The 16,135-nt window shown below is 36.6% G+C and overlaps 2 protein-coding genes across 2 annotated transcripts; both read right to left on the bottom strand.

Moving 5' to 3' along the window:
* Positions 1-2,891: 2,891 nt before the first annotated feature.
* LOC131799798 (uncharacterized) lies at positions 2,892-5,773 on the bottom strand. Its single transcript, XM_059117498.2, has 5 exons — positions 5,250-5,773; positions 4,914-5,012; positions 4,103-4,276; positions 3,580-3,690; positions 2,892-2,999 (listed from the first exon to the last, which is right to left on the bottom strand). Exons 1-5 carry the CDS (start codon positions 5,400-5,402, stop codon positions 2,892-2,894), a joined length of 645 nt encoding a protein of 214 aa, XP_058973481.2. The 5' UTR covers positions 5,403-5,773.
* A 2,857-nt stretch (positions 5,774-8,630) lies between these two features.
* LOC131799797 (uncharacterized) lies at positions 8,631-12,924 on the bottom strand. The gene is made up of 6 exons (XM_059117496.2): positions 12,822-12,924; positions 12,389-12,525; positions 12,153-12,251; positions 10,947-11,120; positions 10,739-10,840; positions 8,631-9,582 (listed from the first exon to the last, which is right to left on the bottom strand). The coding sequence occupies exons 1-6, from the start codon at positions 12,823-12,825 to the stop codon at positions 9,475-9,477; spliced, it is 624 nt and encodes a 207-aa protein (XP_058973479.2). The 5' UTR covers positions 12,826-12,924; the 3' UTR covers positions 8,631-9,474.
* Between the last annotated feature and the right edge of the window lie 3,211 nt (positions 12,925-16,135).

Here is a 16,135-nt window from a genome sequence, read left to right as displayed (position 1 = left end):
GGAGGGGCACGTCATGTACGGGGAAATATATTATGCTTTTTACCGGTCACAAGTCATCACTCTCGGCAGACGTGACAGGAGCCGAGTGAAAAAATACAGGATTTAGACTTGATTACGATTTGTTTGTTAACAACTGAATGGCTCGTTAGTTGGCGCAGTTTCATAAACATATAGAAACGTTTTCCTTTTGTCTGAGAAACTTCTCTTTTTGATATTTATAACTCGTGTGAAAAACTAAGCAACTTCTGCGTATGCATCTTTCTAGAGGCGCGCTATTATCGCCGGAAAGTGAGATGAAAGCACATCTGGATATCTGGAATGGAATGGAACAATCTGACATCGAATCAGTGATGAAGGTATATATTGTTACTATATTTTGTAAGCCTATACACGATTTGGTTTGACCTCCTTTTTTCACACATAAAACTATCGAAAAATACTTGAGACAGTTCCTTTCATGTTCCGCACAAATTTCGCTTGTTTTGCATTTAATGCAAGACTGTTCTTATTTCGATAGTTTTTTGGGTCACGATTCAAAAGTAGACGGTTGATATTCACGCGGTGTTTTTGATGGAAGATTTCCAAGGTAATTAAATTCATCACGAAATCAACCTGAAATGGCTGACGTTATTTTTTAGTGAAAACAATAGTATGTTTGTTTTTGGCGGAGAGTATCCATGTAATTTTAAATGCACAAGTCAAACGTCTCCCCCTTTTAATAACTTAAACTAGTAATAATCAAAGTTTAGTAAAGTGCGTTCGATCTCTAGTAAAAGTCTTTTTTATTGTACTGATCGCGCAGAAAAAATCGGTGTCTTCAGCTCAAGGCGGCCAAGAAAACACATGAGATCGAGGCTATTTGTGCCACATAGCCAGCCAGCCAGCCAAGCTAGTCCAAAATGGCGCTTAATGCCTGAAATCGCATGGCATCACGATCGATCCCCTTTAGGACTGGTCCATAAAGCCCTCGAGAGTGATTCCCGTTAAAACGCTGCGATTAGTATGCGTTTTCCTTCGTCGAACGCTGTAACTTTCCCATTAAAAAAATAGAGTCAATTTTCACCAGCCGACAGTAAAGAGTTACGCTGCTGAAGCTTCTTTAAAAAATTTACTTTTTCTTCTTGAAACTTGCGTTTAATTATCTGTGTTACTCTAAGGACAGGTTATGAAACTGTAAAATTCCTTGTAGTAATCTCATAGCTACTACTAGCAGCAGCTTCTCCTTAACTGATAGATTTTCAGTTGAGTGTCGAAAGTAACCCGGTATTAAATTGATTTTACTTTTCCTCGATCTGCAACAATAATCAGACGCAAAACTTGGTTACTTGCGTAACTCTCAGTAATTGCGGCTTGCTTTCTTATTTTCACTTTTGGTTCCGATTGGCCCTTGCGATGTTATCCTATTTTCTGATTGGCTTTGGTGATTATCAAGGTTTTGGTAAACATTATTCCTAATAGAAATGTGTCCCACTGTAATGACCTTTGGCTGTTTGAGTCGATCATCAGTTAAAACACTGAAAATATTCTCTAATCAGTTGTAATATGTTCCATTCTCTTATGTAATTTACCTTGGAAGAAGGCCAACATTATTTTTCCCATGATTCGATCATCAAATTTCCTGGAGCTTCTGAGGTGGAACGAAATTCCAAGCTGTGTGAGAGATGTTCCGTGATTAACAACTTTATGGAATAAAGATAACTTGTCCGGTCACTTTCTGACATTTTGAAATAAGAACTCAACTGTATTGAACGCCAGCGATAGTTAGAAAGTAGGTGAAAAACCCTTTCATTTTAAATTGGCTGATTTTGTCGTTAAAAGCTCTATACAAGCTTAATTCGCTGGATTCTGAGGAATGGCATTGCTTTAGTTATGAGAGAATCTCCTCGACTTACTGCCTGTGATGTTCCTTTTTTTCAACTGTGGGGAGCATCCCAATTGTTGCGTTTAATTGTTGCATTTGTTGCAAGAAGTTCTCTGAGGCATCCGGCCTTGACTATTTGAAGAGCATACCGATCTAAGACAGTGCTCAAATCGACTTTTCACTTCCTGTTTTTTACTTTCAACGCTACCGAAATGTAACTTAGAGCAATCACTCTTGGTTTAAGAATATTGATGATCAAATTCTGTCAAAACTGGACCGTGAGGGTTCAAACCTCCTTGCTATTAATACACTCATTTGCTGTGTTTAAATCAATAACCTACATGAGTGTGTTAAGTCAATCAAGAAACAGGTGCATTCATGATGATAGAACAACTCCAGTCACTTCCACGTATGATAAGGCAACCCTTTTGCTGTTCAAAAAACAAAAGAGGCTTTGCGTTAAGTTTTAAAGTTGACGTAATGCCTCTTAAGAACCCAGATAAGATTACTTTGGCAAGAGAAATGGGTTTTAGAATAATTAAGCTATACGATAGAAACTGATTTTAACGTGTGATAATAGATTTATTGTAACTTCGAAATCCTTTACAAGGTTAAATAATAAGTTGTATCACATCAAAACAACTGATCCTGATCAGTTGATAACATAGCAATAATGTTGATAATAATAATTAGTTTTTCGCAATGTAATAAATATCGTCTCTCACTGAGAGTAATAACAAATAGGCCAATTATCGGTTGACAGTCACCAAACAATTTATGATATTCAATTACAAAGGAATTTTGAAAGAAATTGTTCATTATCATTATTATACTTAAAGAGAGGAAGTTCGCTGCAGATTCATTTCACGAAACCTTCGTAAAATTTCCGTTTGTTAGCAATTATATTTCGTCGCAGAAGTGATCAACACTATTTCCATTTTTCTTTATATTTTCTTATAATAGTGGTTACCAGAAAAAAAATTAATTAAATTCAGTGTGCCACTCCCAGAGTGCATAGCAAAGATTGACGTTATACACCAAAGACGCACGTGTACACCTCAGTAATGACATCATGAAAGGTGGAATAGATGACGTAGTTCCGGTAAATCCTCACGACATCGTCAGTGATTGTAAGGTTCTAAAAAGTAAGATTTCTAATTTTTTTAAGAGGTCAACATTTCTTTACAACATCACCCCTGAATCAAACATTAAGTTTACGGAAAAAAAGGAAATGATCACCATTAAAGAAGCTCTCGATTATGAAACAAAGTCTCTCTGTCAGCACCTTAGGAAATGTATCGAGAACAGTATGGAGTATATGCACACTGATGTTGTGGTGTAAAGGGTTTGGCTAGATTTTCTCGTTTTTTCAATGCGTAAGAATAGGAAGAGCTTTTGGAGCACGTCACCTTTGTACTTATCTTTAGCTTGAATAACATTCATTACATTTCCTACTGATGAAACTAACGCTAGCGAATGCTGACTGCATGCCAGTGCTTATTTAAGTTAGGAGGTCACTGTCTTGGAAAACAGCGTGTCAAACCAGTCATGCTATTTTATCCTCAACCAAAAGCTTAGTAAATGAAGATCTTGATCGTGATGATGAGATATTTAATTTAAGGAAAACTGTATCCATAAGAAAACAAGTATAACATGATGAAAACTGGAATTAAAAATTGACGACATGATTACGATCTTGTATCGCTTTGTAAACTTACCAGCCAGTTTTGGTTGACAAGCTCTTGTAGATATCCACGAGTGTATCGATTTAATTGCTTCTCCGTCAACACAACTTGACCAGCGGGCACGGAGTGGCCTCTTATCAGCAGCTGAAGTTTAAACCAATGAAAAATTATTCATGCTCAAATGAACGATAACAAATTCACAGCCAACGAAGCTGCAAAATAGCCCAGTAAGAGGTCTTCTGTTACATTTACCAAGATAATTGAACTGAATATCTGGACGAGAAACGTACCCTTGTCGCGATCTTCCGCAAATATTAGACCCTTTGGTCTTGCACACTTTGCTTGATCGAGATTAAATGTGGTAAATGCTGGTCGTACCAGTGTAACCCTTATGTTTCATGCATCACTTCAATCACGTGACCTTTACGAACCACACTTTACCTTAAAATATCCTAGGTTTTTGAGTGCAGTAATCGCTACTATAGGTGCTTGTAAGTAAGTTATTAATGATCAGAGGAATGCCCTCTTGAATACTGAGAATTAGGGAGAATATTACCTCATGTCTTAAAGTGCTAACTGTACTATTCAGGAAAAAGCTGGTCTCCCTGAGTACACTTGCTAGCACCGTGTACTGGGGCCCATGTGCTTCTTCATAAGAGTAGGCCATGTACAGTGGTGTGATGTAGTTAGAGAGCTTTAAGTAGCTGTTAGTGAGCTTGTCTTTCAATTGCTGGATAAGAAAGAAAGGATCACAATTGTCAGATAGAGAGAAACTCTCAGCTCAATGTGAAAAGTTATAATGGATTGCATTAGTTTTAATTCTACCCCTACGGTAATTGGTGAAGAAAACTAGCATCGTGCTATCGACCAATCAGATGCCTACTAAAATCCATCAAGGAAATCTAGTGGCTCGCGTTTTCTTGTGCTTCCGGTAGTTTACTTCACATGTATTTTCTTTGACCTTTCATTCGATTCATTTGATAAATATCCTTGTTATAATTGGCTTAGAGGTAACGTTGGTTTTACATTAGGATCAACCGAAAAGCCCTCCGTATACCATAGTCTGCACTTTGGCTACTCTAGGTTGGTCTTCGCAGTTTGATAAGGTTCATCCTGGTCAGAAAATCTTAGAAAAGAGTAAATATTTTAAAGCCAGGACCATGCAGCTACATTTGAAAGTAGCAATTTAGTAACAGATTTCTATTGGTTTACCAGCGCAAAAACGTTCGCGGGGTGTCGAGAGGACTTGAGAAAGGTTCTTACATCGCGAGCCGAACAAGAGTGGGTAATCAGCTTAACGTTGGGGTAGTGTGGGGTGCAGGGGGTGATAGATTTTAGTATTCCCCAGACCTCACTTCATTACATACCAGATTTAAAGAGCACTTTTTCGTCACTATCACTCCAAGCATCAGCATTGTCTCCTGCAGATCGTTCGTCGAGGTTATAAATGGATACTTGGTTTGCATCTGCAGAGAGTTTTTACATACATATTAACACACTACGCCCAAAAATACTGATTGAAATGTTTCTTGTAGCGGCATATATTAGTCACATGCTGCGACACAGCGCATTCCGGACTGAAACATTTCGCTCGAGACTAAAATTTGTGGCCTTCTCTCTTGATGTAAGTAGTATTTTCTAAACTAACACTTAAATATTGGAAAGAAAACAGAGGTGAGAGTTACAACTTGAACGGCACCTACCTCTTTAGTTGCGTTTTTGACCCTAGGCGCTATGATATCTTTGATGAGTAGTTGAAGTCTCTTTGGTTTTGAATTCGCAGAAGAACTTTGAATTTGTGAGATCATTGTCAAAACAAATATCATCCCAAACACGACCTTTAAAAATAGTTCCATTCCTAGTTTGAAAGGAGGGAAAAGTGATAGTCAAATATAAAATATTCAATTGAGGAAAATAAAAATTTCGAAGAAATACCTATTTTACTTATTTTTGTCGATTGAACACAATGGATGATGCCTCGGTGAATGTGAGAAAGTTCACTTGATTATTGAAATTTAGCTGAACTTTGCGAGCCTCTCCATCCCTTTTCTTTCTTTGTAGAACACTACAACTGGTTATTATTTTATTACTCACCTGTTTCTTTTTTGACCATTTAATTTTTCTGTATTGAAGTTTTAGTTCTTAAACTGGCTATGACTATTGATTGCAAGTTGCCTTTATATCGAAGACACATTTCTATTTTCCCTTCCCTTACCTCATTCTCCTTTTGGAGTTCTTCCGCACCATTTTATTCCTGTTGTGTTTAAGTTCCGACAATCATAGTTACGAAAGATAATTTTTCTGTAAGCACGTACCCTTTTAACTGAATAATTTCCGATGGGAAGAATCGTATGCTTTTGTGACTCGACTTCATTTTGCCATTGATGGTGTTTTGAAAATGTAAACAAGATATTTCCATCAGGACTTCAAGGTATTTTAATCACATAAAATGCCGTATATTTAAGCCAGTTTGTTCCAGAGGTAATAAAAAGGTGTTTTGTTCTCTCTGTTTTTTACATCTGAGTTAGAAGTTTAATCTAATTTATACAATCAGTATCGTTACTTCATGTGCTATAGAGTAATGTGAACAATTTTAAGATGTGTTTCTGTGAAGCTCCCTAAATCATTGCGATTTCTTCCGCATGAGTACAAAAACGAAGGATCAATAAGGCAGAGACTAAGTGAGGATAGCCGAAAGAATCATGGCTGCTTTAGTTTAGGAGAAGCGAATCGGAAGTGACTATTTTCAATTAATTATATAGTTATCACAATAACGTCATGTGGAATCATGACACACGTGCTAAGCTGTATATAATTTTACACTGGACAAAAATATAAAACTGTTCTTGCGACTAGTGACACCTCTAAAACGCGTTTCCTTTCGCTTACAGCTGTTCTAAAAATATTTTTCCAAATATAACTTTCTATTTGTTTCTGTTTGGATGAAATTAATGTAAAATAGGATTTATGAATCCTTAAGTTTGTTTTATTTTTTCTAATCCATGACTTACGTTTTCCAAAGTAGAAAACTAACCTGCCGTGTGAACGTATTTTTGGCAAGCTTAAGCTTAGTACTTACTTGGATGGAATTAATGTGAAATAGGATTTATTAATTAGTACTTAATTGGATGGAATTAATGTAAAATAGGATTTATGAATCCTTGAGTTTGTTGTTTTTTTTTTCTAATCCATGACTTACGTTTTCCAAAGTAGAAAACTAACCTGCCGTGCGGGCGTATTTTTTAGTAATCGCAGAATTATTTGATGCAAAGGGTGATTAGTTGGAAGAGAAGCGTGTTCCTATCAAGGGAGGGTTGATGGGAGAGTCAAACATGATGGGTTGCTCAAGTATCGCTACTTTAGAACGCACTCTGATCACTCTGGTCAGATGCTGATCAGATGCCTTTATTGCAGGTTTAATTTTCTCATGGTAAAGACTGCACACGACAAAATTTGAGTTGAGTGCCGTAAGCTGATTATCCTCATTATTCGAGCTAAAAAAATTCGTAGAACTAAGCCATTAATCTGTTACAATCTTTGTCTTTGTCCTTTAGAGGGGAAAGTCCTCTTCACGACTTAAGTGCACGTGATCGACAAAGAATAGGCGAATGGAAAACGATCGAACAGCCGATAAGCTTCAGTTTAGTTTTAAATTTGATCCAGCGCACTTTCTGTCTCTATATATAAAAGTAAAATTTTCTACGTGAATATGAAAATAGTTGGTGTTCATGGAGGAGTCAAAATATTGAACAACACTTCTGACCGGAAATATGAAAAGTGAAAAGCGGATGTGAAGGACTACCGTCTTACGTCTCTTAGAAGGAGAGGAAGACCTGATTTGCTAGTAAAGTGGCGTGATTGTTTGTCAGTTCATTGGATATTAGGCTACAACAGGTTTGCTTAAAGTAAAACCGATTAAATATCCTATCTTCTGCCCCAGCAACATCGTCGAGGAAGTTAGTGAATTGAAACCGCGGAGGTGAAATCGAAACTAGATACTAGAAAAAAAAACAATCTTCGCTTTAAAATTATCAATAATTGAATTTTCCATTTTCGAAGATACATACACTACACGCGACGTCGTTCGAAAAAGCATAGAAAGAGAAAATTGACTGCCAGTGGGGGGAAGGGAAGGGAAGGGGACTAATGGCGTCATCGGACAGATTTTATCTTGACACAACCAAAATTCTCCCACCCCCCCTCCCCCCCCCATCTAGGCGATGAATAAGGATCAGTCCCATACGTTAACCCTTTTACTCCCAAGATCTCATCAGCAATTCTCCTTACTGTCTGCAATACAGTTCTCATGTTGTTAGCATGGAGAATTTGATATTCGATCAGCTAACAATCCCTTGATATTTCATTGACGTTATGAGAAGAATTTTGTCTTGGTCACTCATGGGAGTTAAAGGGTTAAACAGTAAAAACACTAGCTTTCTTTCGTTGATGTAGTTTCCAAGTTCCTCTGAGACAATTTTAAATCAAGTATGAGTCATTTCAGTGTTGTTTAAGAGTATTGTATATCCCTTCACTGTCTCAGACAGTTACAAACTCGGTCATGTACAAATATATTACAAAAACGCGATATGTAACAATTCTACGATTACACACTTATTTTCAAAAATAGAATGTCTTTCTTTAATTTTGATAACTTGTTTCAGGCACCTATAAGTTACAACTTAGTTAATAAGTTAGGAATATAACCACGTATTTTTAAATAAGTCAAGTTTTGGATTTCGATTGAACCTTAGCTGGTTGAGTTGAACGGTTATGAAAGCCGGCAAGAAAAAAAAAATGAGAACAAAGCCGCTGGTTTTGCTGAGAGCTCACTGTGTGCACACGATCTTTTGTCTTCGCGTTTCCACAGTGTGACTAAATACAGGGACAGAATCAAAATTTGCAAACTCTGATTCAGAAAACCCTAAATAAGCCAAGAAATATTTTGAGATTACCGACAATTTAAAAGTCAAGCTGTCTGATGCCACTACAATACATTAATGAGAATTCTGAATGGTAACTCAACATAATTGAAACTGTATTGAATGCTGGCCCGATCAGTTCACAAAAACCAAAAAAGACGATACAACATCAAAATTCTGTCAGGTTTCACAACCATTGCAGCACTTTATTAACTATGGTTCAAAAGATTCTTCAGCAGACATAATTGTTTGTTGAAACCGCTTGGTCATCAAGGGCTCAAAGATGGATTTTTTTGACTGAGAGTTAGATCAACGAGAGGCGGGTGGAAAACGTGTTTTTGCCAATATGGCTGTACATAGCTTCTTATATCTTATAGTTTAACTATAGTATCTAACTATAAATAACTTTGGAACTATTTATATATTTATAAATAACGTTTTCATTTTACACACTTTACCTTTTTTCCTTAAGTAAAATTTTTTGTCTATGTTTTAGTGATAAATAGGGAAGATATTTGGCATGCTTCTACTCTATAGAAGGCGATGCCACATTTGTCATACTGGATGAATTGAAGAAGTATGCTTCAGAAACCATATTGGTTACTGCTTCTCCAGATTCCAGAGTAACTTAACCAGTTGAAAATTTCCTTAAAGCTCCCAACGTTCGATGAAGGATGCCCCCATTTTGTAAAAAGCTTTGTAACCTGTCCGCACACGCGAAACCACAACGTGCTGTTCACGGACAGCTGATGCTCTGGTTATCGCAGAAAAAAATAAATAAATAACAAAAGAGAATCGATACTCGAGTTAAGAGGGGCTTCTTGTGTAGCTTCTTGTTGTTGAAACAGATCGCCAAGAGTGAGACTTTGCAGGTCACACTGTCAAGCGACCAGATTCTCTGGCTGGGTTCAAATGGTAGTGTCCTTTGTTACTTTTTGAAATGCAATTCAGTGAATACATTGAAATATCAGAGTCAAAAATTATATGGTTTCTGGAGCATACTTCTCTATTAAATGAATTGGAAACAAGACAGAACTTCACGGATGACATCTTTTAATGTGTAAAGGATAGTATAGTTTCGATACGTCTTAACCACGTCATCAGTAATCGTCAGGCTCTGGTGATAAGAATAAATATGGAAGAGGGCTTTTAGATTTCTTCGTTGCAAACCAGAGGGAAAGAAAAAAATTGTATTCAGATTTCATTTTACCAAGCAAGTTTTGCGTAGGATTTCATCCATATAAACAAGATCTACGTTTGATTTGATTCGGTTTATAACAGATTTAATTTTGCTGAACAAGGTCCACTCGAAATTGGCGTTTCTTAAAATTTTTTACACAAGTTTTCTTTTCATTAAACGATATTTCCAAAGATTTTGTTTTGATATTCTAAGCAAATCGATCTAAGTGAGATGGCATTTACAAGATCGCCTTATGATTTCATTTGACACTCCAAACAATTTTTAAAAGATTTAACTTATTGGACAAAATCCACTCCAAATTTCATGTTGTGACTTGCGTAAAATTTCATTTTGATGTTCCAAACATGCAGATCGACATGATGTTTGATGGTTTTAAACAAGATCTAAATAGAGTTTCTGGATCAATGCGAGTATCTGAGCAACTGCACACCTACCATTCCTCTAACCAAAAATTAACCCTAGCTTTTTACTGGTTGACTGTTGACGCGATCTACGTGAAATTTGTTTATGTTAAGAGCGAACTATGGTATTATTATAGCTCACAAAATAATCTCAGTCAACAAACCTGCACTCAATCAAAACTTTCTGACAAGTTCTAAAGGGTTCCCACGGTAATACGGCAGAGCCCAGTAGGGAGTTTAAGATGTCACGACGGACGCTTAACAATACCGAACAAATAAACTTTCTATCTTTTAGGCATTTCGCGCGTATTTCGACCACCTTCTCCCCTGAATAAGGGGTTAATTTCGAAAAGAAACGTGAATAATTTCGGAGGCTAGGTTCTCGTTCTCAGACAACGCAAAAATTTTCATGAATCCACCTTGTTTTGCTTCGGATGGCCAGGAAATGTACAAAGTTTGAAAACGCACGTGTAGAGCTATTGTTCTACGGACAGAACCTTTGTTTCGCCACGTTTCGGTTGCCATCACCATCGTGTTTTCCTCAAAGTCCCTAATCTTACAATGACATGGAGTCTTTGAATTTATATAAGTGTTCACGGTTCCAAGTGTATAAGGCATATACATTAAGTTTTGCAAGAAGATTTAGTTTTTTAAGAAGATACACCACATACCACACGTTTATCATTGACGAGGGCTTGTAGAAATACTCTAGTATATTCGTCCAGTTCTGCCTCTGTCTTTTGATTAGGAGGGAACGAAGGCAATCCCGAAACCTAAAGTAAAGAAAAACAAAACAAAACAATCATGTCACCAACGATAATCAATGAATATTGGGATATGAACGGAACTCTACAATTATTAAGTTCATCGTATTCTTACGTTATGATATATGGCCATGTAGGTATTGTTTAGCCACCAGCTTGTTTTCTTGAGGACCTTTGCTAACCCATAGTGCTGATTTCCTTTTGTTTCTTCATACGTGTATGCCATCGTGAGTGGGAGGACGAAGCCGGACAACTTTTCGTACGCTGTAAAGAGGTTGCGTTCTCTTGTCTACAGTGCGAAAAAGTATACCAATGATATTTTTTAATGTTTTATACTTATTAAGGAGTTACCAACATTTTTACTGATCATTATATAAGATAAAAGGCATGAGATCTTTCCGCAAGATTTTGAAGTTACGTGAATGCTTCTCTTCAAGCAATGCACGCGTTAAGAAAATCCTCATGTCTACTAGTTTTTACTTACGATGTTTATACTAAATATAAAAAACTACAGACGTATATGACCTAAAATCCACAAGCTTAACACTTACGTACACAACTCGATTTGGCGTGAATTCAGTTGAATATAAGCCTTTGGAGTATTCACGTGCTCAAAAAATTTATCGTTAAGGGTGAAGATTTTGGCGCTCTCCTTGTGAGTGATGCCAATAAAAATACTATTGAGTTTGAACTTCACATCACGCGACACGGAAACGTGGTTGTCAGTTGTACTTTGGACACCTCTAAGAGTGAATTGTGATTTTTTTTCCGTCCATTTCCTTTCCCTCAAAAGTCGTTTTTGGACTTTTTAGTCGGCCTAATTGCATCCTCTGAATGAGAGGCAATTGATTTAAATTCAAACACGAGTATTTTCATTATCGTATATTATCACTTACTTTGACAGTGTTAAAGTTGCTTTTGTTTGGTCTGTGAATGTAGGAGCTTCAGTCAAAGCTCATTATCAACGTTATAAAACTATTCTCCAAACAATTTTTAAGCTTTTGCGAGAAAACCACCCGCTTCGCTCGTGGTTTCTGTTGAATTTTGAACAGTTTATGACGTAAATTGTACTGTCAGGAAGATCACAGACTCCATAAAGATGGTAAAAGATTGCAAAACCTGTCTCATGATTTGCGCGCGCTTGGGCTGCAGACGTAAGCGACGATAAGCCAAGTGCATTAAAGCAAGACGAAGCACGCACGCCTCTAAATGCACATACTTCAAATTTGATCCGACCAATCAAAAAGCGCGAATTACACAGCATGTTAAAATTCTTTTTATTTCCCTTGACGACCTGTGTTGGAGAACCACCGATACTCACCTTATTGCCAGAGCATGACTGTGTGATTTCTTCTACTAGATATAATTCCGGTTCTTTAAGATCCCAGTTGTTTCTTATCCAAGGGTAGAGGTTTAACATCTAAGAAATATTTGGAGGAGAAAGAATGTCAGTTTTCAAAGATTAGGCAACTCAACTTAATCACAGAATTATTCCATTATTATTTTCCTCAGTCTTTTTTTTTCCTTTTCTCTTTATCTATGTATTTCGTTTCTCACCTTTTTAGTAGCGTTGATTTGGGTTGGCTGCAGGATAGCTTTAACCATCACATTTGTACTACTCAAGTGTGTCGTAGAAGCAACTGAACCTAATACTGTTATAATCATGGCACCGAGCAGGACATTGTAGGTCATTTCTAGACGAGTAGAGAGAAGAAAACGTACATTTATATTATTTTATTTGACTTTCGTAACTGTTTTTCGTCGTTACGGGAGTACTGAAGGAATTAATTAAAGCTTATCGAGATTGCGCGGGCGAGAGTTGATACCGAGTGGATTACAAGCGATAAAATGATTTTCAAAAGCTTCCGTTTTAAGATGTTGACGAAAATGTTTTACGGAACCTAGCGATTCTTTTTTAAGTACTTTTTCTAGTAATAATTTTCGTTGCCTTCCCGTCTAATTCCAAATCAAAGTTGTAGTCATAGCTTACCCATCCCTTTGAGGTTCGTTGCTGCAGGAGAATCGCGTTGAATTAAGTTCTGTCCTTATTACATTTACTTAATTCCCATATGACAATCGATTGGACCTTGATGGACAGTCGTTTATACAAAAGCGAATGGGAAACCGTGCCACTGTTTACCATCACTTTTTCGATTAAGGATTCACAACAAGAGGATTTCCGTCACGCTACTCTCTTGTGCTCTTTGGAAATCCTCTGTACTTTAGGTGTCACGCGGATTTAGACCATTTTTTATCATCAATGAGCAGCAGCACTCGCTATATTTACGCATATAAAAGGAAAACAACAAGGTTCAAAGGCACCCTTTTTTTTTTTTTTTTTTTTTTTTTTTTTTTGAACATTACCGGCCAAAAGTTCAGCTTGTTTCGTTCTTCACTTTGGTAAATTTACCCAAACTAGGAAGTCAAAAACCTCAAAACCAACTTTTTTTTTAAGTTGCAATGCATTTCAAACCAATGTATCTATTTTTTGACACTTATCGACAGTTTTGTTACAATTTGAAGGGGAGGGGTCATAAAGTTTATCATAATCTATATGTTTATATTTTTGCAATGACGCGTTTATATTACAGACGTGACGCTTAATCCCATGACACTGTTATTATGAATTTTTTCACATTTCTAGTTAATTCTTCGAGTGCTCTTCGTTCTTTTTACCGAGGAAGCCACGAAATGTGAGGTAAATTAAATATAATCAGGCAAAAATTATAAGAACAAAGCATAATGATCTCTGGAAACAGTCAGTTTTTCTGTAATTTCACTTTGTCAATTTATGAATTGAGGAGCTTGTTCACGTTCCAGGATAGTCACGCTCTCATATTAAGTCACTTTGGGGAGCTAAGTGCTCGTTTTCCACAATATGAGGCAAAAAGGAATTTCGGGAGGTAAAATCATATAAGCAAGAGCTTGTATCATCCTGTAGACCTCTAAACTGCCGATTAACTTGCTTCCCGAGTTCAAAAGAAAACCAAACGAAATATGTAAACATCGTATTACAATTTTCACGTGCAACCAGGTCAACGTTCATCGGTATGACAGTTGACCCATTGACTGTTAGACTGTCTGGTTATTAACTGATGGAAAAGCAATTAAACATCCATTTAATAACCAATTTCTTGTCATCAATCAAAAGTGTACCTTTCTTTCTTTTGGTTTTGCCAATTTTAGTTGATAAAAGTGTCCATAATGGCCATCATGATTTACTCTGGGTTCTGGACTTGGTCTGGTGAACAAGTTTTGTAAGCAAAAAAGCAATAAACACGTGCGAGAAAAACAAATATTTATAAAAATAATATTTCATGGGACATAAGATGCATTCCTCGAATTTTTATTGATAGACCGTGGTAAATAAATGAAAACAAAAACTCCCTTAACATCACATGAGTACATGTGGGAAAGTTGTTAGGTATGTCCTATGATGTTCACGCGTTTTCTTGGAAAAATTGGTTGCCGTACAAACTGCACGCAAGCATTCGAATAGAAAAGGTGCAAGGAAATTTATGTCGATGAGATGGGACCATCGTAGATGTGGTTAATACTTAAGGAAATGAATAGCGTTCTTGTCGGACGACTGCTTCTTTGGAAAAGGATTTTACATTTGTTGACAAATCTCTAATTCTTATTAATTAATGATTAATGTATTAAATATTTTCTCCCTGAAGTTATCAACCTAGAGTTCTGTATTTCTTTTTTTTTTTTTTGTTTTTTTTTTACCAATAGATATCTATAAAGAAAAGTATATAATTTGGGCTGTTCACACTAGTCTACCAAACTTGCTCGATGGATGTTACAATTTTGTATCGGTAGAAAAGATTATTTAAAGCAAATACATAAACGGTTTCCAACGGTTACTAATCTCTGTATGGTCACTTTGCTTGAAGACTTTAACTCGGAGAAAAGTTTTTTAAACCAAACTGTCCCATTTAAATATTCAGTTTAGTATAATACAAAAGCAGTCAGAAGAGCACAGAATCAATGAGATTCTTCGCAAAAATTTGGAGGCCTTTACTTCCTTTTGACATTCGTTTTGAACAGCCTTCTTTATTCAGTATCAGTACTGGTGAACGCGAGCGAGCTACATTCAACTTTCCTATGAAAACAACAGGTATACTAAACATCTAGGTATACGCCCAGTGGTCAAAGGGCAAGGAAGAATTGATGTTGAATGTCTGGGGTCGTTTCCTCTCTTAGCACAAAATATTCGGTTTGCAAACTGCAGTTGACTAATCCATATATTATGATACGTTTAGTAGCATGTTCCAGTTTTAGCACCCTGTGAAACTGGCTCTTTTGAAGCTTGCATCATAACTATTCGATTTCACGTCACGCATTTTTACCAGTGAAGGTCAAGAGAACAAATTGTTCTCTGTGATTTTTCTCACGGCTATTAGCTTTTGGTAGAAGCTCACAAGATGTTGGCCGACCTTGATTTATGTACGGCCGAAATATGATCGATCACAAGATCCACACGAGAAAAACATATTTCTTTTAACCGGCATTTGAACAGGGAAGAAATTTAGTTTCAAAACATCTGTCTTTCTGAAAATTTTCACAGTATTAGTGTAACCTCTTACCCATAAGTATAGCCCCTTTTCACGAATTACTTAAACATATATGTTAATGGAAAAAAAAACACCAATGAATAACTAGTGACCATTTCCTTATCATAGAGATATGCTCATATATGAAAACAGAAGCGCAATTAGTACGCAACCAAAATGCTTGATACAAATCTACGGCTAAAGTTCATGAGTATAAAGCACAGTTAGCAAGCGTTCTTTCATCGACGCCCATATAGGAATTGTATACTTTGCGGCGAGTACTCTTGGCTATGATTCTTCGAAGAGCCTTTTGCAAGCTTTGTTGTGTTTTGTTTCATTTTGTGACTTATTAAAAATATGATAAATTGAAAAGAAGGTCGGTTTACCAGCCCTTGTTTTATCCATAGTTTGATTTGCAAAATAATGAAGTGTGGTCGAACCGCTAGTTAGGGAGCGTCACTTTCAAGTATAAAGACTTTACGGTTTGCTTATATATCAGAATTCTGTTTCCGGAAGTCTCCTATAGAAAAATCGTCTCTTATTTGAAGAAGACAAAACAGGGACTCAATGGTGGTAAATCAGCTCAGTTCGTTTTCTTGCTCTGGAAACAAACATCAAATCGTGTTCTGCTTCTTTGACAGTTCTAGAGTGGTCCGTTTACAACCGCTCTTCAAACCAGGAAATCATTTGCCAAAGGCTTAACTTTATGAAACTTGACATTTGAGGGAAAATTTATCAACGTATT

This window comes from Pocillopora verrucosa, chromosome 1 (genome assembly GCF_036669915.1).
Source record: "Pocillopora verrucosa isolate sample1 chromosome 1, ASM3666991v2, whole genome shotgun sequence".
Lineage (NCBI taxonomy): Eukaryota > Metazoa > Cnidaria > Anthozoa > Scleractinia > Pocilloporidae > Pocillopora > Pocillopora verrucosa.
The sequence above is the reverse complement of the archived record's forward strand: the minus strand, read 5'-3'. Positions and strand labels throughout refer to the sequence as shown.

Excerpts from the sequence above, each read along its gene's own strand:
- LOC131799798 (XM_059117498.2), bottom strand. The coding sequence starts at position 5,402 with ATGGAACTATTTTTAAAGGTCGTGTTTGGGATGATATTTGTTTTGACA. Across the intron at positions 5,013-5,249 it reads TCAAAAACGCAACTAAAGAG|ATGCAAACCAAGTATCCATT; the intron begins GTAGGTGCCGTT and ends AACTCTCTGCAG. Across the intron at positions 4,277-4,913 it reads AAAAGTGCTCTTTAAATCTG|CAATTGAAAGACAAGCTCAC; the intron begins GTATGTAATGAA and ends TTTCTTATCCAG.
- LOC131799797 (XM_059117496.2), bottom strand. Across the intron at positions 12,252-12,388 it reads AAATCAACGCTACTAAAAAG|ATGTTAAACCTCTACCCTTG; the intron begins GTGAGAAACGAA and ends AATATTTCTTAG. Across the intron at positions 11,121-12,152 it reads AGTCATGCTCTGGCAATAAG|ACAAGAGAACGCAACCTCTT; the intron begins GTGAGTATCGGT and ends TTCGCACTGTAG.